Source organism: Castor canadensis, chromosome 6 (assembly GCF_047511655.1).
Source record: "Castor canadensis chromosome 6, mCasCan1.hap1v2, whole genome shotgun sequence".
Classification (NCBI taxonomy): domain Eukaryota; kingdom Metazoa; phylum Chordata; class Mammalia; order Rodentia; family Castoridae; genus Castor; species Castor canadensis.
Window position 1 is genome coordinate 42,953,526 of NC_133391.1, and position 24,019 is coordinate 42,977,544.

A 24,019-nucleotide genomic window follows, 5' to 3' on the forward strand; every position below is an offset into this window, starting at 1 on the left:
TTGGTGAGCTGGCATTCCCTGATTATTGTTTATTTGTGGTGTGCCCACAGGACACCTGATGCGCACAGCGCGTGGCAGACAGGCACGAATGGGTATGTCGGGGAGGAGCCTCCCCACCAGGGCTCTTTTACCCAGGGATTTGCATATTGTTGCAACATTGTGACAGGTTTCTTTCCTGCCTGGTGTTTGAGGGCTTTAGAGTTACAGTGAATGATAAAAAATAATTACATGACTTGGATAAAGCCTTCGTGTGGGGAGGGTAGTATTAGCTGTTACATTTAATTATTTAATGTGGAAAATTATTCACACTGTGTAAAAAGCCCGGTGGGAAAGTACACTGTGGTTCCCCATCTACATCCCTGACATTGGGAAAGAAACTGGAACACACGTAGGGAAAGAGGAATTCCTGAACCTATAGGGCACTGTGGCATGAACTCAACCCACTCAAGCCAGAGGCATTGCCAGGACCCCTGCACTGCGCTGGGCCACGCCTGTTTTAGGGACAGAAGGGCCATCTATGATGAAGGGGTGGTGCCTGAAGGCAACCAGCAAAGACAGCCATGGCACAACACTAGCTTAGTGCCAGACCCTTTCCTGATGTGCAGGAAGTCATACAACCTTCACCATTCCTAGGAGGCATGTGACGTTGTTATCCCACTTCACAGGAAAGGAAACTGAGGCACAGAGAGGCTAGGTAACCTGCCTCTCTCAAGGCTCATCTCTGGAAGTGAAGGCAGTGGATCATATCCGGTACATCTTGTTTACAAAAGCAGTTCAAGATATTGGCTCTAGTAGCCTATACTTGCCCCTTTGCAAAGGAGCCCGTGAAGTCAGGGAGAGCATGGGGACAGGGACAAAGGGCTGATAGTATGGTGGTGGGAGGTGTTGATGGGTGTTAGCAGGAATTTGAAGACTCCTTCCAAGACCTGTACCACTGGACCATTTAGACATTTAGGATAGTGGGTTTGAATCCTTTCTGCACTGAAAACTCCTCCATGTAGAGAGCTGCCCCAGGTCCACACTGTCCCCACAAAGAAGGGGCAGATCTGCTCCTCCTTGCTCCACCCATGGCCTCTCAGGTTGCAGCCTACACGCAGCTGTGTGCTAGAGTTATGCCTTCTCCATTAGATGCCACTAATTTCCATGATTACCATTATGTCTGAAGGGCATCCTAATGTAATGCGATTTATATTAGCTCTGCTTGGTATCAGTTACCACCATGCTCCATGATATTCCATGGGCTCAGCTCTTCACAGATGCCTACTGAGACTTTGCCATGGCTGCTGCTACTGCCAGCTGGATCCAGCACCTCTCCCTGGTTCCTTGGGTCTCCCCACCCCTTAGTTCCACAACCCAGGACACAGTGACATCAGTGTTGCCGGAGTCTGAACTCTGCCGGAGTCTCACGCTTAATCACCTCACAAGTAGCCCTGCTCAGCCTTCTGCCTCCATGCCTTTTCCAAACGCTGCTCCTTCCAAACAGGGGCCTTCACTCCCATTCAGGAACTCCTGTCCTAGATGGAATACAGGGCATCGTTGCCCCCTCTCATTGAGGCCCTGCCTCCATCAGGAAGTCTTGCTCCCTTCTCTGGTTTCATGTTGACTGATGTTTCTCTCCCCTTCTGAGCTGCAGGGTTACTTCAGAGACCCAACTCCAGGGAATTCTCATCCTGCCCGACTTCTCTCTCGCTCTCTCTCTTTTCTTGGCAATGGGGTTTGCTCGGCTTTCCCTTACCCTTCCCTTTCTTTCTCCATGCAAGCCCCACTTCTAATCTCAACTCAGCTCTCTGGTGCTCAGTATGGCTGGGAAGGGAACAGTCCCAGACAGGAGTCTGGAGACAAACTAAAAGTCAAGCAGACTTCTCCATAGGTGCCAGGAAACATGTCCTGGTCTCCTCTGTTTCTTTGTTTGACTTTCTCTTTGCCAGACCCCATCTGAACAGGGCACAGAGAAGAGATCAAAAAATATAATGGCAACAAAATAACTTTTACCTTAATAATAAACAGCACGATCCTGGGGTATAAGTATAAATGCAGGTGTTCTTGTGGATTCCTTCTTATGGTGCTTCTAAGAAGATCATAGAGTTAGCCTGTGCTCTGGGTAGTGAAGAAACAGAATCTAGAATTCAAGAGCAAAAGCACGTGCCTACAACCTCTTCCATCATGGTCCTTCTCTCTGCATCAGAGACAGAAGATGGGCGCATGAAGCAGCCCAGCTCTCTACCCAGTCCTCATAGCCAAAGGAAGATTGGCCCATATCTTTCTTGGTCTGAATAGCACTAAGAGCCTGGAAGTTAACTGTCTACTTGAACTTGAGTCTAGCAAAACTTAGCCATAGCAACCTGCATACTGTCACCAATCTCAACAGTACCAACCAGATTTCATTCTAGAGGCCACTAATACTTAGTGACCAGGGGATGGATAAAAAAGGCCTTAGAGATGGATGAAGAAAGAACCCAGGATTCTAGAACCTTCAACTTCTTCCCTCCTCCTCCCACACACTTGGCTTTGCTTCTCCCTCTGCTCAGTCCTACAACCTAAATGGAACCTGTAGATCCTCAGAGGAAGGCAAATCAACTCTAGTCAAAAGGACCGTAGCTCATACTTCTTTAGATCCTTCTTCAGATTGGGCACAGTTCCAAGTTCTTTGTATATTTAGTCTCACACAGTCTTCACCTTAACCCTGTAGTAAATCCCACTCTGTAAGTGGGAAACCTAAGGCATAGAAAACTTAAGCTATTTGCACAAAGTTAATGTTAGAGTTTGGATCTCGAATGTCCCCAAAAGGCCCTTGTAGTGAAACCCATGACTGTATTGGGAGGGAGTGGAACCTTTAGAAGGTGGGCATGGTGGAAGAAAGTTAGGTTACTGGGAGCATGGCCTTGAAGAGGATATTGGGACCCCAGCTCATTCCTGATTCTCCTTGCTTCCTGGCTGTCATGAGGGAAACACAGTCCCTCCTCCACCATGTTGTGCTAACTCACCATAGGCCCAAAGCAATGGGGCCAAGTGACCATGGACTGAAACTTCTAAAACCACGACCCAAAATAAACCTTTTCCCTCATTATGTTGATTATCTTAGGTATTTTGTCATAGTAACAAAAGTTGACCAACACAGTTTACCCAGCTAGTAAGTAGCAGAGTAGATTTGAAGCTAGTCTACTCCTGATGAACACACTCTTAACCACTATACTCCCTCTTTCAAATTTGTATATCTCCAGTGAGGGAGCTGAATCAGAGTTCAGATAATCCAAAAGAGAAGAAAATCCAAAGTTCTTATGCACGTGAAATTTTTCCTTCCTGTTAATGATTTCCTGAGACTAATATCAATTAAGTCTACATTATTCAACCTGCTCCAGTCAATAAGGAATGCTCAGGAACATGAGGACAGACCCTGGCTGGAGACACTGCCCATCAGCCCAGTGGCTGCACATCTACCTTGCCTAGCTTGGCCACAGCAGAGACCCATCCTCTGAACTCATCCCCAGAGGCTAGGAATTGGAAAGGGGAGCTGTGCTGTATCTGTAAGATTGGGGGATGGTGAGGGAAAGGCTTTAAGCTGTGCAAACACCATCCTTTCTGGATGCCCCACCTGTGTGGCTCTGAGGAGCTGGACAGTAAGAGGTTTGGTTTTCCACTTTCAGGAGAACAGGAAACTCCTTTCCCCAGCCCTGATTTTCCCAGCTATTTAGAACCCATCATCAGGGAAAGAAAGGGTAAGCTAGTTCCAAATCAAACTGATTTTGTAAAAGAAAAAAACCTATGATTTTCCCACCATCCCTTTTCAGTTATACCCCAAATCCTCAATTAGCAATGATTTCCAGCAAAACCAGGTGTGTGTGTGTGTGTGTGCATGTGCATGTGCGTGTGTGTGTGTGTGTGTGTGTGTGTGTGTGTGTGTGTGTGTGTATGACAGAGGGAGAGTGAGAGAACCAAACTCTTACACTCCAGACAGTATAGGGGAAAATGTTCCTCCCAGGCCCCACTCACACAAGGACTTGGCCAGGTTTCTCCCTTGGGAAAACTGTTAATCAAAACGACAGTTGTGGGCTTTGTTTCTGTGATGGGGTGTGGATTAGGTAGGAGAATATGGCTGTTGAAAGAGTGGGAGGGGGAGGCTGACAGAGAATGGACACCTGAAGGCTGGATCTGGAGCCATCTTGAAGGTCCAGCTGGAGGACTGATGGACTGTGGGACAGAGGGGTGGGAAGGTGGAGGAGTGGGTCAGGGTGAAAAGCTGCTGCTAAAGAGACTCTGTCCACCCTCCTAGATGTGCTTCCTTTACCCCTGAATACCAGTTGTGTGTGAGTCCCCTCAGAGCTGGGTCCACAGGAGCCCTGGGTGACAAGGGAACTGGTTGGTTTCTACAGCTGGGCAGGGTCAACCAAGGAGCTTCCCAGAACACAGAGAAGTCAATCAAAAGCTCCAGCAGCACAGCCTTAGGAGGGCAAGAGGGAAACAGCCAGTCATTAATCCAACAGAGTCCAACCAAACCAAAGCCCACGACTGTTGTTTTGGTTAACAGAGCTTTGATCAAGAAGCTGATTGTCCTGTGTTTCCTTCTGACTGCACCATACAAAGAACCCCAAGAGAAAGGGGAATCAGGGTGCACAGCTTGGAGGTTGACAGAGTCCCTTAAGTCTCAGCCCCTTTCCCTGGGGTGTGGCAGTGGATTAACCATGTGTGTATCTGGTTTTCAACGTGTAGCCTTTTCTCTGCTCTCTGCCTTTCTTCTTCCTCCCCTCTCTCCTCTCTCAGTGGTGCTGCAGGCCATGGCCAACTCATCCATCTTGTTTCAGGTCTCTGGTGGATGGAAAGATTCCAACTCACTCTCCTTCCTTGAGCCCTGACACTCCATCCTTCTATCTCTACTCCTGTCCTGCCCCCCCAATAACATTTAATTACCATGCTTTCTAGGTTGGTGCTGAGCATCCCTGGATCTGTTCTTGTTCCTGTCTCTCTCCCTTCTCTTCCTTGCCCTCCCTCCCCTTCCCTTCTGAATAGCTCCACCCACAAAGATGATAATAGCATCTAGAGATAATCTCCAGTGTTTTCAAAAATCCAATTTTAAAGCACAGGCATATGAATAGTTCATTTAGGGATCTTCACTCTTGACTCCCTTCCCCCACCCCCAAAAGTCAGTGTTCACCTTTCACCCTAGGAATGATCTGAGAACCCGAAAGGAGATTGGTTGCTTCCTGCTCATAGCACATGACTTAGCTGGGAGAAAAGTCCCTGCCTTCCTCAAGGCTCTGGTGCATTCAGAAAAATGCTCTGGGAAGCTAACAAGATAGTCATGACTCTCGCTGACCCTCACCTGACCCATGCCCTGGCCAACCTCAGCTCCCAAGCTGGCTGCCCAAAGCTGCCGAGGTGGCGTTTGTTTTCTTTTGGCAGAAATGCCTGGGAACAGGGAGGCCTTGTTCCCGTGACCTGACTCCCACTCTAAGAATAACAGCCCTAGGACAGCATGCCTGCAAGTCCCTCTGGAAAGGGCATGGCTGGGATAGTGGGAGCTGGATAGAGCCAGGAGGAAGGATGCAGAGGCTTGACTCTTGTGAGTAAAAAGAGAAAGGGAAGAATCAGCGGCCTGTGAGAGAGCTGGGGAGAGACCCAGGAAGCTCTGAGGGTACCCTTCCCACTGTCAAACCCACTCAGCAACCTCTAGATTTGCCTCCCCTGGAAACTCAACGATGGGGATGCTGACCCTGACGAATGTATCTGGCCAGCCCTGTCTTGTCCCCTTTACAGAACATTCCCTGGAAAATGAAAAGAGCAAATGTCCTTTCTTAAAAAAAAAACAAATCCCCTCATACTGGGTCCTTAACGCTCTGCCTGTGGGGAACATGGCTGTCCTGTTATTGGACCTCCTCAGGTGTGGCCCTGAGCTCCATGGGGTCACAGAACATTGCTCCCTAGGACCCCACACCTCTTAGAGAGGCAAATGGTCCAGTCTTGAATCCCATCTCCTCTTCACCAAGCCTTGCCCATCAAGGAGTCACGCAATCCCCTGAGGCACAAGGGGCCTGAGGAAGTGCTTAAGAGACACCCCAAACAGCACTGCCCAGAGTCCCTTGGGTGTCCCAGACCAGGAGATGGGCCTTGTCAGTCTCCTTCCAGGTGGGAAGGTCTTTATGAACAGAGCTGCCCCTGGGCACATTCAGCGTAAGAGCCAGGTTTAGCCCAATTTCACCTACAGAGTCCAGCTTACTGTGGACATTGTTTCAACGATCCAGTTCTGTAGTTATCTCAGAGCTTTACGTGAGTCACCTGCAAGCCTAGATAACCTGGTCAGCCTCGGCCCACACCAATGTCTACAGCTTTCAGGGTCCCTTCCATCCTAGCATCACCCATAGGACCACAGCCCAGTCACCGCTCACCTCTGAGAGAATAGCACCTGCATCCCTCGCTCCTGACAGGCCCTTCTGATGGACAGATGTAGGAGTTAGAAGGGTGGGAAGATGCCGAGACATGGACGACAAAGAGCCTCACCATGTCCCTGCACCAATGTGACTTGCTCAACCCTGTGCCCACGCTTACTCCTGCCCTGCTGGGAAGTGGAGGAGGGTAAGAGGAGGGATGGACCTGTAGGATGGGGACCATGTAACCAAGGGAAGGCAAGGCAGGAGAGTTGTACTGGGTGCATTCCTGCCACTTCCTCCCGGGCTGGACTCCTGGCCAGAGCAGGGGCACTTGGAACTCCCAACAGCGACACTGAGGTGCCTGGACAATGATTCTGATGGTGATGTTGCTCTGTTCTTGTCTGTCTAATATTCCTTTTTAATCCCCATCCTGCCTGCCCCTCCCTCATGTAGGGTTACTTTAGTGATCCCTGGAATGTTTTTGACTTCCTCATCGTGATTGGGAGCATAATTGATGTCATTCTCAGTGAAACTAATGTGAGTATTACTCTACCCTATCAGGGAAGCCCCCCCATCTCTTCTGCCTCTGTTCCTCTCTCTCTCTCTCTCTCTCTCTCTCTCTCTCTCTCTCTCTCTTTACCTACTTTTATGTTTTTTTAATTTCCTGTTTTACCCGCCTCCAGTCATGCTTTTTATTGAAACTGCCGTCGTCTTGTGGGGAAAAAAAGTGGGAATTTGTCCTCCTTTTTTTCCACTTGTGCCAGCTCAGCCCCGCTGTGCTGGGCCCAAGCGCACAGAGCTGAGCGGAGGGAGCAGGCGGTGTCTCGAGGGGCAGCCAGCGCCCCTCGCAGGTGGCCGCAGCCCCACTCCCTCGGAACTAACCCAGCTTTTGTCAGACCTCTCCGCCCTGCGAAAACCAGGTTGCCCAGGTTTGAGCCGTCAGAACTATAGAGTGGTAAGAGAGTATTTAATATGCCCATGTAACCTCTTTCTTTTCTCATTTTTTTTCTCTTCTCTCCTTTCTTTCATGCCTTTTTTTTTTTCATTTTCTCTCCTCCCTTTTGTTTTGTTTTTCTCCTTTGTTGTTGGTTTGTTTTTTGTTTTTTTTTTTTTTCCCCTCTCCTCTCTCTCTCTTCCTGGCTTCTCTGCCCCATGCAGCACTATTTCTGTGATGCATGGAACACATTTGACGCCTTGATTGTTGTGGGTAGCATTGTTGATATAGCTATCACCGAGGTACACGTAAGTACATGGCGTCTGGAACCAGCTGTCCAGGCCTGCTTCACACTCATTTGTCTGTCCCTGCTTTATTTTTGTCCATTTTTATTTTTTCTGCCTACCTCCTTATTTTTATTTCATTTTGTTTGTGTTTGTTTAAATTGGTTCAAAAGATTTTTTTTCTTATTGCTTTGTTTTAAAGTTTTTATTCTTTTTTTTTTTTTTTAACTTTTGGAACGCATTAGGACTCCCCCTATCCTTTTAAGTGTTGACTGCTGCATCTTTTCTCTCTCCCTGTCCAATCAGCCTGGCATGACTCACACTGTATAGGAGGAAGCAGCTATGTGAATTAAGGAGTGACAAAAGGAAGGGTTGTTTACAACTTCTGGGCAGCTGCTGGGGCCGGGACCCAAACCTCCTGTAACTTTGACCTTCACCTCCAGACCACTGCCTCTCCCCCTTTGCCTTTCCATCCCCCATTAGCCTCTTGAAAAGGAGCCTTGGCTGAGGCTAGACTTGGTCTGCACTGTCATCCATCACCCATCCTCTCCCAAGAACGCCCTGATTACCTTCACGTTGAATGGGCTGTCTTTCAATTTAACATCAGCAGCCCTTGCAGGTCACCTGGCCCCCTCCAAGATGGTTTGGGAGAGAAGAGGCAAACCAGTCATATTCTCTGGAAGCACTAGAGTCCGGTGGTTGGATGATCTGCTGAGAGCTTTCTGGGTGGGCTTTTTCTCCCCATTGCCTTGGAGCAGGCTCCAAGTGAGTGCTTCACACCCACGTGAACCTACCACCCCACGTCATAATCTGCCCCTGGCTCCCTGGCCTTAGGCAGACCCCAGCCTGCACTCCAAGCCCCCTGCGTCCTCTCCTACCCAGAGCTGCCTCCTCCTATACAGTTCCTTCAGTTCCTGCACATGTCTTCTCGTTACTGGCATGTTTAAATCTTCTCTCTATCTATAGGCAAGCCCTCTTGCAGTTAGTCCTTAACATGTGTTGTTTAATTTTTTGTCATGATTTTCCTTAATTAAGAGACTTGGTAATGTTTGCATAAACTTTGATGCACTGAACTATTGAATAATAGCAAAGAGCAGATACTTTAGAGTTTTGATCTAAGATGTTGGAAACTCCACTGTGCATCCTTACCCACCCCAGTCAATAGAACAGATATGTCCTCTCATTGGCCTGACTCCCCCACCCTTCCAGACACCCGACTTCAGAAGGAGGCTGTGACACTTGCCATACATCCCATCCTTTGACCTCTTGCCCACTCCCTGCTCACCCTATAGCACTGGATTCAATTGCCCTCTGTTTCCGAGAACCTTGGGTTGTCTTTGTCTCATGGTGCGTGTGTGTGCAAGTGTGTGCGTGTATATCTATGTACTCTGCCTTGACATCTTCCAGTAAATCATCAGATCATAAAAAAAAAGTCAGTCTTCCACAAATGCTCTGAGCTTCCTCCCCTCCTGAGTGGACTTTGAGTTTTTCAGGCCTCATGAGCCCTGAGTGCTGTTTCAGCCCAGGCGTTTAAAGGCCAAAGCACTGGGCCTAGAGCCAGTGCCATGCAGTGTTCTGCCTAGGGTACCATGGGGAGAGCAGCTGGATGGAAGAGCAGCAGAGGCTCAGCCATCTGCAGATCCATGGAGGTCTTGCGGACAGACTCAGAGCCCATGGCACGAAATACAGGCAGGACAGCAAGCAGACAGCATCCCTAGGATGGCAGAGGACCCAGTGCAGTCCAGGAGCTCCTCCATTGTTCTTTTGCTGTTGGAAGAGTACAGAGCTCTTAACCTGCTATGTCAGTTCTATTTATATCATGTAACTCTTAACTACCCTGTGAATTTCACAGGCAAAAATTCTCTCCCCCAAGTCACTGTTGTTAAAGGTACCAGCGAAGAAATTAGGTACCTTTAGGTACTTTTCTCACCAGAGCTGGAGTCCAGGCCTTCTGCGAGGGGTGAGGCCCGCACGCCTCATTCTCCCAGCCCTTTGCTAAGCACACAGCTCTCTTGCTCCCCTCCAGGAAACTCCCACCAGCCAGGGTTTTTCCAAACTTTACTTTCTGTAATTTCTTCCTTAAGTAACCAGAAAGGGTTTCTATTTTGTTTTTTGTTGTTGTTTTTTTTTTTCATTTTCTGAATAAGAAATCATTTGTCTGCCCACCTTTTGCCTTCTGAAGCACCTCTCTCTCCTTCCAGCCTCCCTCCACCCTCTATAAGACACTGTTCTAATGGCATCTAAACAGAAAGAATAAACACATCATCACCCAAGGTAGGAGGGCAGTTGGGAGAGGAAAATAAGGACTGGGCTTGGAATCAGAAAACAGGCAAACTTTTGAGTCTTCTTCTGTTACCAAAATGCCTTAAGACTTAACTTCCTTGCCTGTCAAAGGAGTATGAATTTGATAGCAATGGCTTTTGACGCTCACATAAGAGCACCTATTTAAACTGTAAAGTACTGTTGTACCTAAGCAAAGGAAACTCTGTCCAAAGCCCATGTGGGGTAACTTGGAGGTCTGGCTACCCACCAAGACCATCTCCTTCACTAACTAACCCTTGTGTCCCCACTGTGATTAGACACGGGGGACAGCCAAAGGGGGTCCTCAAGATCAGAGCAGACATAGGTCATTGACCTCTGCCCACAACCAAAGCCTCTTCAGGCCTGCACCCACACTCACTTCTGGCTAACCCTGCACTCCACCCACAGCCAGTAAGAGGGCTGTCGAGTGATGTGACGGTAATGCTCAGATTATCTGCCTCTGCCCACACGGTTACTAGCAGCCTTTGGGTTATTAGCAGCTGAAGGCCATCTCCAAAGTTTTCATACAGTCTGGTGGGATTCTTCAGAAAACCCTGCATCTCCCTGGCCTGCTCCAGGCCTCCCCAGAGATTTTTAGGCATACCATTATCACATGATTCACTTGTAATCCCAGCTTCTTGGGAGGCAGAGATTGGGAGAATTTCAGTTCGAAGCCAACTTGGGCAAAAAGTTAGCGACACCCAACCCTAACAAGTAAGCTGGGTGAGGTGGCACACTCCTGTCAGCCAAACTACAAGGGAGTCATAGATAGAAAGATCATGGTCCAAAGCCAGCCTGGGCAAAAAAAAAAAAATTGAGATCCTATTTGAAAAATACATAAAGCCAAAAGGACTGGGAGTATGGTCCATGTGATACAGCATCTGCCTAGCAAGCACAAGACCCAGGGTTCAACCCCCAGAACTGCAAAAACAAACAACCAAAAAAACCCTTAAATTCTCAGACACATGTTCTATTTAGAATATATACATTCACACTTTCAGTTTTAGTGGAATCCCTGAGGTCTTCACTTGTACCCCACCATCTTCCCAGGTGGGAGATGATAGTAGCTTGGGTCAATATGGTGGCAACAGAAACACTGTGGAAAATGGCCCGGCTGGCTCTGTTTTGGAAGTGGAACTAATGGTGTTTTCCTGACACACTAGCTATGAGTGCAGGAGAACAGGTGCTCACTGGGGATGACTGTGTGGTTTGACCTGAGTGTTGGAAGGACAGGATTAAGCAATCTGGAAAGTCTGGAGGAGCATGTATAGGGCTCAGGCCAGACTTGTCTATTAGACTTCAGAGTTCAGGCAGAGAGCTGGACTCGCCAATCTGAGGTCCAGAAAATAGATGGCTTTCAAACCAGGACTCTGGAGGAGAGCCTCAGAGGACAGAAAGAAGACAGAGGCACGAAGAGGGCTGTTCCAGGGCCTCTTGCCTGAAAAGGTGAAGATCTTCGTGCTCAGAGCTGCTTCATACTCAAATTCCTGTTCGCTCTGAAATTTGAACTCTGAAAATTCAAAGTTATGTCCTCTGAACAACTAACTGTGGGTGTCCCTAGAGCACCACCGTACATCCCCACCTTGTGTAGCTAAGCTGAAATGTACTTTGGTGTTTCCCACCCGGCCACTGCCCTCCTCTGCACAGATATATTGCCTCATGTAGATCTGAGCTGTTCTTCCTTTGTGTGGCCTGCAAGGTCAGAGTGCATTGTTGAGCCGCTCTGATGAAACCTCTGGTCTTCTCCATTCCTTGGCTCTAAAAGTCACAAATTCCCAAGGGAAACTGTGGTTCTTCATGAAAGTTACTGTTACATCAGAAACTGCTCCCTGCTATCCCAAATGGGATCAGTCTGGGAGCTTGGGCCACACACCTTTCCGAACACTCTTCTTCTTCATTCTGGGTTTGAAAGAACTTTGAGTAGGAAGTGCTGAGAGGCCGATACGTGTGTGAGGGGTATAGAAAAGGATTCTTAGGTTGTGATTAAGAAGCTGTGGCTCCAGCCTGAGCCCTATGAAGCCAGGGGACTTAGAGCAGTTGACCTTGTACTCTGGGTCTTGGTTTCCTGGAATGCGGTGAAAGTTGGAGTGGGGAGGGACCGGTGCAACACCGGTCCTCCATGACTCTGAGCAGGCATGTTCTAGTAGCTTCTTTTTCCCTTTCCTAGTACTCCCAGGGCCTTGAGGCCCTCAGATGCCTTAGCCCTGGTATGGCTCTTACAGGGACTGCAGAGCTTCAGGGTGGGAGAGAGAGCTTCAGAGAGCACATCAGGCATGGGGTAGGGGGAGGAGTGTGGATCCCAGGCAAATCTGGAGGAAGAAATGTGGAAAGATATACTAGGTGCAAGGCGCTGACCCACGTTCATGGACGTGACCAGAGCAGGAAAGTAAAAGTAAATATTGATGGCACTGACTGTGTCCTTGGCTGAGGAGGCAGAGAAGGAGAAGAGGTGAAGGACAATATGAGAGTGAGTCTCTCTCTCACTCATCAAAGAGCTCACGCTCATGCCTGGGACATCACCCACAGTCATCAGGTGAGGAGATCAGGGTTCAGAGAGGATGAGCAGTCTGCCCAAAGTCAAACAGCACATGGGTGGGAAGTCTGGGATTTAAAGCTGCTTGTCAGAGGGTCAATTCTTGCATTTCCACAGAACCCAGTGGCTAAATCCCTGAGCCGCCCTTGGCATGCCATCACCCAGCGGCAGGAAGCTCCTTCCTCATTGATGCCTCCCAGCAATGTGTCTAGGCAGAGCTGCTTAACCTCTCCGTGTCTGTAGATGTTACGATGGGGCCAAGGGAGGTCAGGAGGCCCATGGAACGCTAGACAGAGGCGTCTGTGTGCTTCATCCACAGGGCCCAGGGGACAAGGCTAAGGAAGTCAAGTGCAGCCTGGGCCCTTGCCCACTTGACATCTGCAGCCTGACAAAGTGATTGAGGAAGAGGGGACACAGGCAGTGACAAAGCCAGGTTGGACTGGGGTCAACTACAGGAAGGGACCAGGGTGAAACATGCCGGGGTAGTGGCCCCAAATCTTCCTTGTCCTCATCCCTGGAGCCTTTTCATCCTAGTACCTTTCTGCCATAGACCGACAGGCACAACTTCCAATAATTAATTGTCCTCACTGACTCCTCATAAAAACAGTGAAGCTAGTTGGTTCCTGCCCTAGCCTCAGGTCCTGCGATGATAGAGAAAGGCAGCCAGCCCTGAGTCATGAAGCCTGCCGCCTGCCGCCTCTCCACCCCCTCAGGGTGAGTCAGAGAACTCAGCCTCACACGCCAACCTGCTCCCAGACTTCAGCCATGGGGCTTCCTTGAGGTCCCAGGCTTGGCTCTTCCTGGCTTGTTTGTGGCTGAAACCTCCCCACCCTGGTCCTGTGCCACAGCAGAGAAGGGACCAGGCAAGCAAGAGGGAACCAAGACTGAGTGGGGCTCCCAGGACATCCTGAGGGGCAAAGGCAGAAAGTGTGGGCAGAAAGTGGACTCCTCCCAGAATGTTAGGGAGACCACCCACCATTCTTCAGATGTGTGTTGAACAGTGGTTGTGTGACAGAGCTTGGGGAATGTTGGTAGTTAAGGACACAGATGCCAAAGGCAGGACACAACTTGCTTATTCTGCAGCTTTGTCCTAGCAGGACCAACTCATTAGCTGAGCCCTAACTCCCAGTCCCATGCGTTTGGCAGGGAGCTCTGATGGGTGCTGTGCCAGACATTGACTAAATGGCCTGAGCGAGTTCTAGGTACATAAAAAGGCTGAGTCTCAAAGCCCAGAAGTGGTGGCTTAATACCTATAATCCCAGCTATTTGAGAGATGTAAATAGGAGACTTGAGATCCAGACTGGCCGCAACCAAAAACATGAGAGCCTATCTGAAAAAATAACTAAAGCGAAAAAGGATTGGAGGTATGACTCAAGTGGTAGAGCACCTGTCTAGCAAGTATGAGGCTCTGAGTTCAAACCCCTAAACAACCAAAAAAAAAAAAAAAAAGGGTTGGCAGTCTCAGGACAGCTGGCTGGGTAACAAATCTCCCTACATCTCTCATTCCCATTGCTTGGTCCCTCCTGTTGCTCTTGGGGCTTCCTCCCAGCTTCTTCCCACTTTCAACAGCACCTTTGACTCTACAACACAAAGGTGGCAATGACTTCCAAGCAATACTTTCACCTAGAAAGAGAAGGTATGTCTAACCTCTAAGTTAAGACTTCACCAATATGACATTGGTGTCACATTGGTGGGGAGCATATTTTTGTTTGGGTACCTCCCATCCTCCACCCTTCTAGGGATTCTCTCACATTCTGCTTAGAAAGAAAGGTGACCCTTGACAGATTTAGCAAAGCCACACTGGGCCCTAGAAATGAGACACCACATCTGACCATCAGCGTCCAGTTGGAAACGGAGGAGCCCTGGGCCTCTGAGGGAAAGGCCTGCTATGTGGGCAGCAGCTGTGGAGTACAATGAGGTCAGATGCAGTAGGAGGACAGAGGGACAGGGCTGATAAAGGCCCTGGCACACAACCTTTTCCCAGAAGTGGGAAACAGCCTGCAGCCTGCAGGCTTGACCCAAAAGACTCGTGGGAACTGTTTTTGTAAGGACACCCTGATACAGACCTGACACATCAAGGTCCCCCTCGTCCTCTGCCTTTGGCCAAACCCACTTCACTTTTTGTTTCCCTCTAATTTTCCTTCCTTCTCAATTCTCAACATATGACCTACACATGGCCTCTCCTCATCCCTGAAACAGAAGAAAGAAGCCCTTGGTCCGGCCAGGCAGCCCTTTGTGCCTCCCAGTGCCTGTCATTTAGGGCTTGCAGGCTTGGCAAGCCATTGTTGGTGTTTCCAGAAAGCCCCCAAAGCAAGAGGACCTAGAAAATTCTGGTAACTAGCAGTGAAGCTAGCTGACTATGGACAGGCTCCAAAATGCCCATGGCCCCTGCAAAAGTAAAGCCATATCTGTTGCTGCCCATTTGTCCTCATAGTGCTTCAACCCTGGGAGTCTCCTAGTTTCATTGTTTGTTTCCTGATTGAGTCTCCCTGCCTTCCCCACCCCCTTCTCCCCTCCCCTTTCTTCCCTTCCCCTCCCCTCTCCTCTCCCTCTCTCTCTGAATTCTTTGATGCTGTGAACACTGCGGACAGGCTGCCTTCATTGCCTGAGTCTTTGCGGGATTGTTGGTGGTTTATTTGTGGAGTGACTGGACACGCGCTGTTCTTCCCAGGGGAGGACGAGGTCATCCTGGCAGTTTCATAATCGGTCTCAGCATGTGTTTTCGGCCAGTAGTGGCACCTGGGGCGCCATCAGGTTGCAGACGAATAACAAGTGACAGCTAATAACACAAGCTGGTCACAGCCGCCAGCCATCCTCAGATTAGCACAGAAAGAGGAAGAGCAGGAGAGCTGGGAGCCAGCAACCTCGTGCCCTGTCCCACATCACCAGGCTCCCAGGAGCCAAAGACCCCTGCAACAGGAGTCCCAAAGGGTCCTCTCAGCCATGTGCCAGCCACAACCAAAATACAAGAATGGCCTTCAGCAAAACTTCCACTCTGGAGAAGCAGATGGGGTTCCCAGCTTGGGGGCTGTAGGGGTAATGGGGGGCTGCTGTGTCCATTCCCCACTAGAATTACTGTATTTTGGATTTGTCCTTACTTGTCCCTTGCCCTTTCCTGCTCAGCTCTTTTGCCTCATCTTCTGCTGAGCTCCCCTCCTCCGCAGATCCATTTCCATGTCTCCATTCACACTAGAACCAAAGTGGGAATTCTGTTTAAAAATTCCTTTGACCTGCCCATATTTCCTACATTTGCTCATAAGCCTGAAAATCATGGATCCTTGGCTTCTGTGCATCACAGTCAGCTGGTGCTTATTTAAACTTTCCGTCTCTCTTAGCAAGTAACCTCTTCATTCAACTCCAGAGTTACAGTTGACCTTGACCTCCTTAAAACGCCTTCCCCTGTTGCCATCTCTAGTGCCACTAAGCTTCAGGAGCATCTCCCAACTCCTCCACAGCTTAGGTTGTTGGGATGTGTAGTCCTCCCGGCTGAAGTCAGAGCTAAAGGGATCACGAGGTCCCTACCCACACCACTCCCTTAAGCTCCACCTGCTGGGTCCTGGCCATAAGCTTGGTGCTTAGAAGCCCAAGCCTCACCCTCCCCACCCAGTTCTCCATGTATAACATGATACCTGCCCTCCAGGGTCTCACCAGCAGAGCCCCAGTCCCTTCCACCTTACCATGACACTGCCCAACAGAACTAGCCCTCCCGGCTTGCAGATCACACCAAGATGAGATAGTAGAGAAGCAAGCTTGGCTCGCATGATGATGGGGGATGGTCTCAGACCTTCAGGTGGCTTGGAATCGAATTTATATCAGATCCTCCTACATTCTGAATGAGCGATCAGAAAAAAGGCAGGGGGAGGCAAGACTCCTGGGGCAGAGCAGCCAGCACATCTTCCCAAGACATTGCCCTGATCCCCTCTCAGAGGACATGGATCTTAGTGACCCTGGTGTCACAGCCATTGTCTCAAGGGCAGCCCTTGGCTGGGGACAATTTTTCTGTACGCGGCCTACAGTCAGTCTTCCTTGGAGGATATCGGGAGGTAAACTGCCCCTTCAAAGTGAACTTGCCAAGGAGAGTGTGGCATGACACAAGCTCTCCAAGGTGCTTGCTAATCCCTGATCCCAAGAGAATATCCTGGAAGACATCAGGTTGGCCTTCCAGTCTCGATACCTAATTCCTAGCCCCTAAACCCCTACGGATGCTTATACCCTCCCTGTGCTTTAAAAAATAATTTTAAACACTTTTTTATATGATAAAGAGATATTTTTTATTTTAACTGATTCAAAAAATCCATAATAGTTGTTCATATTAGTGGGATAACAGGTAATAGTTAATACAAGTAATTGTGTAATTACATGTGCAATGTTTAAATCAGGTTAAACGTATTTATCACCTCAACATTTCTAAGTTCTCTGTAGTGAAAACCTTCAAAATCCTTTTTTGTGGCTTTTTGAAATGTAGTATGACCGGGTGCCAGTGGCTCATGTCTGTAATCCTAGCTACTCAGGAGGCAGAGATCAGGAGGATCACAGTTCAAATCCAGCCCCGGTGAACAGTTCGCAAGACCCTATCTCAAAAACAAAACACAAAGTAGGGCTAGTGGAGTGGCTCAAGTAGTAGGCACCTGCCTACATGAGGCCCTTAGTTCAAACCTCAGTACTGCCAAAATAGATAAATAAAAAGAAATGTACAGTTTGTAATTATTATCTATGTTACCATACTGTACAATAGTCCCCCAGAGTATCCTGCTGCTATCTAATTGTAACTTAGTATCCACTGATCAACCTTCCCTGCCCACTGTCCCTCTGGTAGCCATTCTACTCTCAACTTCTATGAAACCAACTTTTTTAGATTCTACATATGAGTTGAGATCACATGCTTATCTTTCTGCGCATAGCTTAGTTCACTTACCATAACAATCACTAGTTCCTTCCATATTGTGGCAAATGGTAGGTAGTTCTCAGTGTCCATTCTTTTTATGGCCGAATGGTACTCCCATATGTGTCTGCACCACGTTTTCTTTATCCATTCATCAGCTGGTGGACACTTACACGAGTTGGTTTCCATTTCTTGGCTATTGGGAGTAGCACTGCAGTGAACATGCAGATGTCAATGAAGACCTTTTCATTCTCCGGAAAGTATGAAATGACAACCGGGAGATAATTCTATGAATCCTCATACATATGCTCATAGTACTCCCCATCCATCCTCCTCCTCAGTGTGGTTGAGAGCTAGTGCCCAATGAAAAGCAATAGAGAGAAATTTCAGAAACAAACACTACATTCACCGAGTGATTCTTCTAACAACTTTGAAGAAGGTTTTCGGAGGTGATCTCTTGTTAGCACCCAGTGCTCTTCCTTTCATCACTGCCAGTCATGCAAACCAAGGCCACTGGCATAGATGTATTGAAGTAGGGACGTTGGCTTTTGCTTTCTATTTGCCCTTAATCTGGGACCATTTCAAATCCCTGAAATGCACTCCTGCCTCAGATATGGGACAGTAACCTCATTCCTTTACACCAAACACATGAGCAAATGGAGTTAATTGCCCCAAAATCTTGAAACCCTTGAAAATGATCATATTGTTAGAAAGAATTGACTGCTCAAATTCACCATTAGTGGCAATATAGCACCGTATTGAAAATCAGCTAGAATGTTCCAGTTAGGAAGGCAGCTCAACTCTGCTGGCTCCCCATAGACATGGAATGTAGAAAGGGGCCACAGGCTTATGGGTGAGTCTTCAGGGAATCTGACCACCCTTTTTCCCCAGGAACACTCAGGATGGAGAAACCATAAACAAACCCAGAAGAACTGGGTAGAAATCCGGGGGAGGGTCAGAGATTGTTTCACTAGTATTCCAGGCTGCCAACTCATTCTGAATTAAGATCCAAAAGCAGAACTCATGGTAGGTAGTACTCAGCACACAATGTAAGAGGCTCACATACTGGCAAATAAGGTAGACAAATCTCTGAGCTCAAAGTGCTTAGCTTGGTACACCACAGACCTCTAATACTTGTGGGTCCAGTTAGCCTTTCTGGCTCACCAAGGAATTACACTTGCAGCTGGGCAGGTACCAAAGACTCACATGACGACATGGGGCCAGCTAAGAAACATCCCACAGGGCTGCCCATATCTCAGCAGCCTGCGGGCAAGAGCTTCTTCATTGCCTCCACATGGAACTCACTCAGTGATTACTTTCTGATTTTGTTATGAATGAGTATTTATTTTTGAGACCATAGATTTTTGTAAACATAGTTGGTGTGAGATGTTTAAGGCTACACTGGCTCCAAGGAGTCAAAAGGTCTCTGAACAGCATGGTTTTTAAGACTTAAAAAAATGTTAATCTGTGAGTTTCTAGACTCTCCCAAAATGAGGCTCTTTGGAAAGTTGTCATTAGCTGGGCTGGAAACCCAACATGGAGGTCTCAGCAAGCCCTCTCCTTCCCCTCCACTGCCCTTAGCTCCTCCTGGCTTCTTCTTGTCTCTTGTTACAATGACAAAAGTCATAAGCATTATCAAACTAATAGCATATTATTAAAACAATAAAATGCATCAATATGATTATTGATATTAAATATTAAAATAGACAGTATCTTATTGGGAGCTATAAAAGGTTAAAGAAAAAGCAACGAGAGAAAAGACAGCTAAGACAAATGTTTTAAAATCCCCAATGAAGGGTAAAATTAAAGAAAAATTAATGACCAGAGGTTGTTTCAACTGGGTTAGATGAGCCAGTGGGTTCTCTGAATTGTCTCCATTTTGGTCCTGCTAGGGATGACACTGACCCAGAAAACCTTCTAGCACTTGCCCAGGATTATTGGAAGTGGTAGGCAGCTGTGAGAGTTTTCAAGGTAGTTCTAAAGGGAAACAACAGCCCAGGCCCCCTGGGAACTCTGCCTATTACCTGGCATTAGACATAGGGCAGATCACCTCCCTCTGGCCCTCCCATCCCCACCCCACTAAATCCCCAGAAAACTAGAACTCCTGATCCATTAATACAGTAGTGTAAGCCTGAACCAGCCTTGGGGTAAAAAGATGCCAAAAGATAGGCCTGACCATTATGACAACTGTCAGTTGGAAAAGGGGAGTGAGTGCTTTGACAAGAAATTTCCTCTGTGTTTGTCTGTCTGTCTGTCTGTCTGCCTGTGTGTGTCTGTGTCTACCTGTTTCTGTGTTCACGATCAGCCCAGTAGCCAAATGCTAGTGAGCCTGTCCCCTCCAGGCATATGAGCTGTCCTGAGATCTGACAATCCTTATGAAAACAGCTGCAATATGCTCAGTAATTAGAGAAGTGTCCTCTTCCTCTTCTTCCCTCCCTCTCACCCTAAATCGATACCATTCATCCCAAAAAGGACATCCTACCAACTTTCTATGGGAAACTTTTTAAATATTTGCTAAGAAATCTGTTACCCAAGAAGTATTTTCAGGCTGCAAGCAAATGTCTAGTTGTACACATTTCAAAATTCCCACTACATGTTTCTTTCTTTGTACCTTAAAACAGAAACACAGGGCAACATCTGAAAGTGGAAAGTAAAGGCCAAGAGATACCATAGAAAAGGTTAACAGCTCTGGTAGTCAGGATCAACCCAGCTGGGCTCAAAAGTAGGGGTATTTCCCAAGGACAAGGAGAACCAGGGAAGAGTTGGACCCTGGTCTGCTCACCTGAGTTCTTGCCCCAAATGAACTCAGCAGTCAGGCCCAGGAGAACAACTTCTTGGGGCTCATAATAATCTCCTAAATTGTGTGCAAGGCCTTCAGGGTTGAAAAGAGATTCAACATTCACTATGCCAGTAGCCAAGGGTTGCCACACCTGTGGACTAAGCAAGGCCTAGTCCTGCCTAAGCCTAAATTTGAGGATCAGCCAAGCTGAAAAGAGTTGAGAACCACCTCCTTAGGTCCCCTTTGGTGATAACTAGAATTCAACTTCCCCTGACCTAAGAGGAGACCTGAGTCTCCTATCCTAGGATAGGCTCTGGTGTTAGCCAGTCTTGGTCTTATGGCCAGCCTAGAACAGGCCAAAGTGCAGAGAGCACAAGCTTAGAACACAGCTTAACTGAAAACCAAACAAAGACCCCCACCCAAAACTCAGAAGACCTCACATCTCATCTGAAGTGGGTGTGTTATTCAACTGGTGGCAAGACATGGTCACAGGTAGGGCAGGAGAATGCCTCATGGGTCCTTGTGGGATGGGAGGCCCAGTGGGACACAGCCTGCACGCTTGGTGGTGCTCTTGACCTCGCTAGGCCCATGCTGTGTATTTCTTCACTGTCTCCTCCACTGTGTTGCTCCTATGTTAGCCGACACCTAGAGTACCGGGCGTCTTCGGTGGAGACTCATTACAGCTTATCTCTGTCTGCCTTTCTTTAAAGCCAGCTGAACATACCCAATGCTCTCCCTCTATGGTAAGACCAACCCTCCAGACACACTCCCAGCTTTTGTGACCCCCTCTAGCACCCCCACTCGTCCCACCCCAAACTCCAGAGTCTCTGGGAGCCCAGCCTGGCTCCCACTGCATGTGGCCACCGCGTCCATCCGTCGTGTGCCTTGCCTGCTGTGCTCGCGTGAGCTATGAGAGGGCTGCGTGTGTGGTGGTGTTCCCTTACCTCCCTAAGCTTCCCTCCGGTAGTAATTCACCGTGACCTTGACTATCATATAAGCCACTGGGAGAGAACTGGACCCAAGGGCCATTTCCTGTTAAACATCCCAAGGACTCTGAGAGGTGTCCAGGAGGAAGAAGGGAGAGAGAGGTGGTCCAGTCAGGAAACAGAAAGGCAGCAGTGACTTTCTGCTAATCAGCCACTGTTGCTGCCAGCCCCTTGGGCTCTGAGTGTAAGGCCATGTAGAGGCATAAAGCTGGGATTTATTCCTGAGGGGTTAAACCTCTGGTCATTGTAACCCCTTCTAAATTCTCCAAGTTCATTACAACTAGACTACATCCACTTTTCTACAGCAGACTAGAAGCAGAAAGCAAACTCAATCAATTGGACCACTCCTGATGGAGGTGTCCATGATTCACTTTGGCTATCATGGTAGAGATGCCTCTCTTTGTGACCTTGAAGTCTCCTTGGAACACCTTCCTCCAAAAGGCTGCCAACCACATTTCAAACTGGGTCCCGTGAGAGTCTTTATAAAGATGAGTGTGCTAATTCCTCCAGCCCCAAAAATCAGCAAACTAGAAGCAAGATGGCAGGGGGTGGGGAGGCGACTGCTGAGGGAAAAGTTGTGCCCACTGCAGGCATCCCACCCCACCACGTGGGGCCAATTACTTGGGTCTGCATAACAGGACCCCAACATCTGCAAGTCTGTCTACTCCCTACCTGGAAGGGGAGAAGAGGAGCTCTAGAAACCACTGAGCCAGCTCTGATTTTCAAATATAAAAAAATACTCTGACACTTCTGTCTGGAGGGTCGAAAACCATGAGTGACCCTGTGGTTTGGTTTCCATGCAGCCCTCCCAGGATGAGGGCTGTGCTGATCAATAAAAAAATGCCTCCGACTGTCTTGCCCAGCAGGGCATCCTGTTCTGCGCAGGAGTGAGACGAACCCAGCTGGTCACCAGGGATAGTCACAGCATGTCTTTAGAATGGAAGGGTCTGTGGAGTTTAGGGTCTTTGGGGCTAGGGGTCACTAGGGAGTGCACACAGGCCTGGATATTGTCAGGAAGGGCAGGATCTGGAAATAGTGTCAAAGAAAGCTAGAGGGAAAGTGAAAATGGAGGGAGACCCCCACCTTCCCCAAGGGAAGCATGGGATGGGAATAGTTAACAGGAAACTCAAGGGTCCAGTCTCTCTCCTGGTGCATTGGGCTGGGTGGGCTGCACTAGCTCTGGGAAGGAGTGAGGGCTCCCTCACTGGTCGCACCCACCATCTCTGGGCTCTGCAGCACAGGGGTGCCCGCATGGATGGGAGGGTGGAAGGAAAAGTCAGGTTTTGTTCTCGGGTCTAGAGGCAGAAGGTGACAGAGCAGCCTGTACTGTCCAGCAGCCACGAGTGAGCCTTCCACTCACAGACCCCAGCAGCCCAGCATCGTAAACCCATGTCAATGTGCCTTGGCCTCGATGCCATCCCCCTCCCTTCCTCACCCTCCAGGAGTCCACAGAGGGAGATGGTTCACCCTGAGCAGCATCCCTGGGTCCTTCATACAGCACCCAGGCTTTCTAGGGCTTACTGCACAGGAGACCTCCCCTGACACCCCCAGTCCTGAGTCCCACCTCTTTAAGACCTTGTGCTGCCTGGGGAGGATTTGGGCCTCTCAGAGGCCCCAGGCCGAGGGCAGTAAAAGGGCAGCAGCTCTAGCATCTGCAAGGAGACATGGGCCACAACCAGACAGTCTCCCAGCACCCAGCAGCCCATGTCATCCCCACCCACCCCTGTAGCCTCTCAGGGCCAGGCTTTGGGAGGTAAAAGGTGAAGACACAGAGAGGTGCTGGACCACAAGTAACACAAGGAGTTTCACTTATCTCAGGCTTAATAATATTAACTTAAAAACTAGCTCTAATCTACATTCTATATCAAATAGCACCATCAATTAACTTGATTTTATTTATGGCTGTAACCTGAGCAGCCAGGGAAGGAGACCCCCTAACAAGGGTAGCCCACTCCACCCACCAAGACCCCAGATGTAACGTATGGATAGCTGAGAGGGAGGCCATCACCACTCAGCCTCCTTGCAGAAAGCCACACTCGGTAGGACGCACAGTCCAGCCAAAGGAAGGAGGCTTGGCTGCATCCTCAAACTGCTGGAGGACAGGGGACTCCAAGGGCATGGGCCGTGGGCCTAGGGTCCAAAGCCTATAGTACCTGCATCAAGAACTAGGAATAGAGGGGAAGACAGAGTGAGGAGGCACATTACAGGCTCAGGGGCCTGGGATCAGCCTGACTCTGCAGAGATCTTGGAGCTGGGCTGCTGACCTAGAGAAGGTGGGTGCTGACCTCCCACCTTGGACTAGGGAGTGGGGACCTGAGGGGAGAGTCTAGTGCAGCTGACCCCACCCTGACCTGCCTCCCCTCAGCCAAGGGCTGTGTTTCTCAGAGCGCCCCCCTCCCCCTCTCCTGCTGTGTTAACTGCACCTCCTGTTGCCAACGGCTTCCAGAATGCAGAAGAGAACTCCCGCATCTCCATCACCTTCTTCCGCCTCTTCCGGGTCATGCGTCTGGTCAAGTTGCTGAGCCGTGGGGAGGGCATCCGGACCCTGCTCTGGACCTTCATCAAGTCCTTCCAGGTAGGCATGCCATCTCCCTCCACACGGCCTGTAGGGACACCTCTTCAGCCCCAAGGAAGCAGATGGACTGGGATTCCACCACCACTGTCCTGAGCTTTAGGATGGGAACAAGTGAAGCCAGGAAAGAAGGAGCTCCATCCCACGATGCAAGTCCCCGTGGCAGCCCTCCCTCTGCCACTCAGTAGCTTCGTGACGGCAGCAAGCTGTGTCTTTCAAAAGTGGCTTTCAAAGGTGCCAAAGGGTGGGAGGTGAGGGAGGCCAGAACGGCCCTGCTTTCTTCTCTCATTTATGTGTTCTCTGAAAGAATCTACTGGATAAAAAGGCTTTGTGGGATGGAACAAATTGGAAAACAGGGGCCTGGATCATCTGATAACCTGTCCTAG

At 48.9% G+C, this 24,019-nt stretch overlaps 1 protein-coding gene across 29 annotated transcripts in view; it reads left to right on the plus strand.

The window, feature by feature from the left end:
• Positions 1-24,019, plus strand: part of Cacna1c (calcium voltage-gated channel subunit alpha1 C) — a 644,607-nt gene that overhangs the window by 587,075 nt on the left and 33,513 nt on the right. For 12 of the 29 annotated variants that reach the window (XM_074076392.1, XM_074076381.1, XM_074076380.1 and 9 more), the window contains 4 exons: positions 6,816-6,899; positions 7,521-7,604; positions 20,786-20,818; positions 23,508-23,636. In XM_074076392.1, coding sequence (XP_073932493.1) covers positions 6,816-6,899; positions 7,521-7,604; positions 20,786-20,818; positions 23,508-23,636 — 330 coding nt within the window. The remainder of the gene's footprint in view (positions 1-6,815; positions 6,900-7,520; positions 7,605-20,785; positions 20,819-23,507; positions 23,637-24,019) is intronic. The other 17 variants (XM_074076411.1, XM_074076388.1, XM_074076394.1 and 14 more) reach the window with 3 other exon arrangements.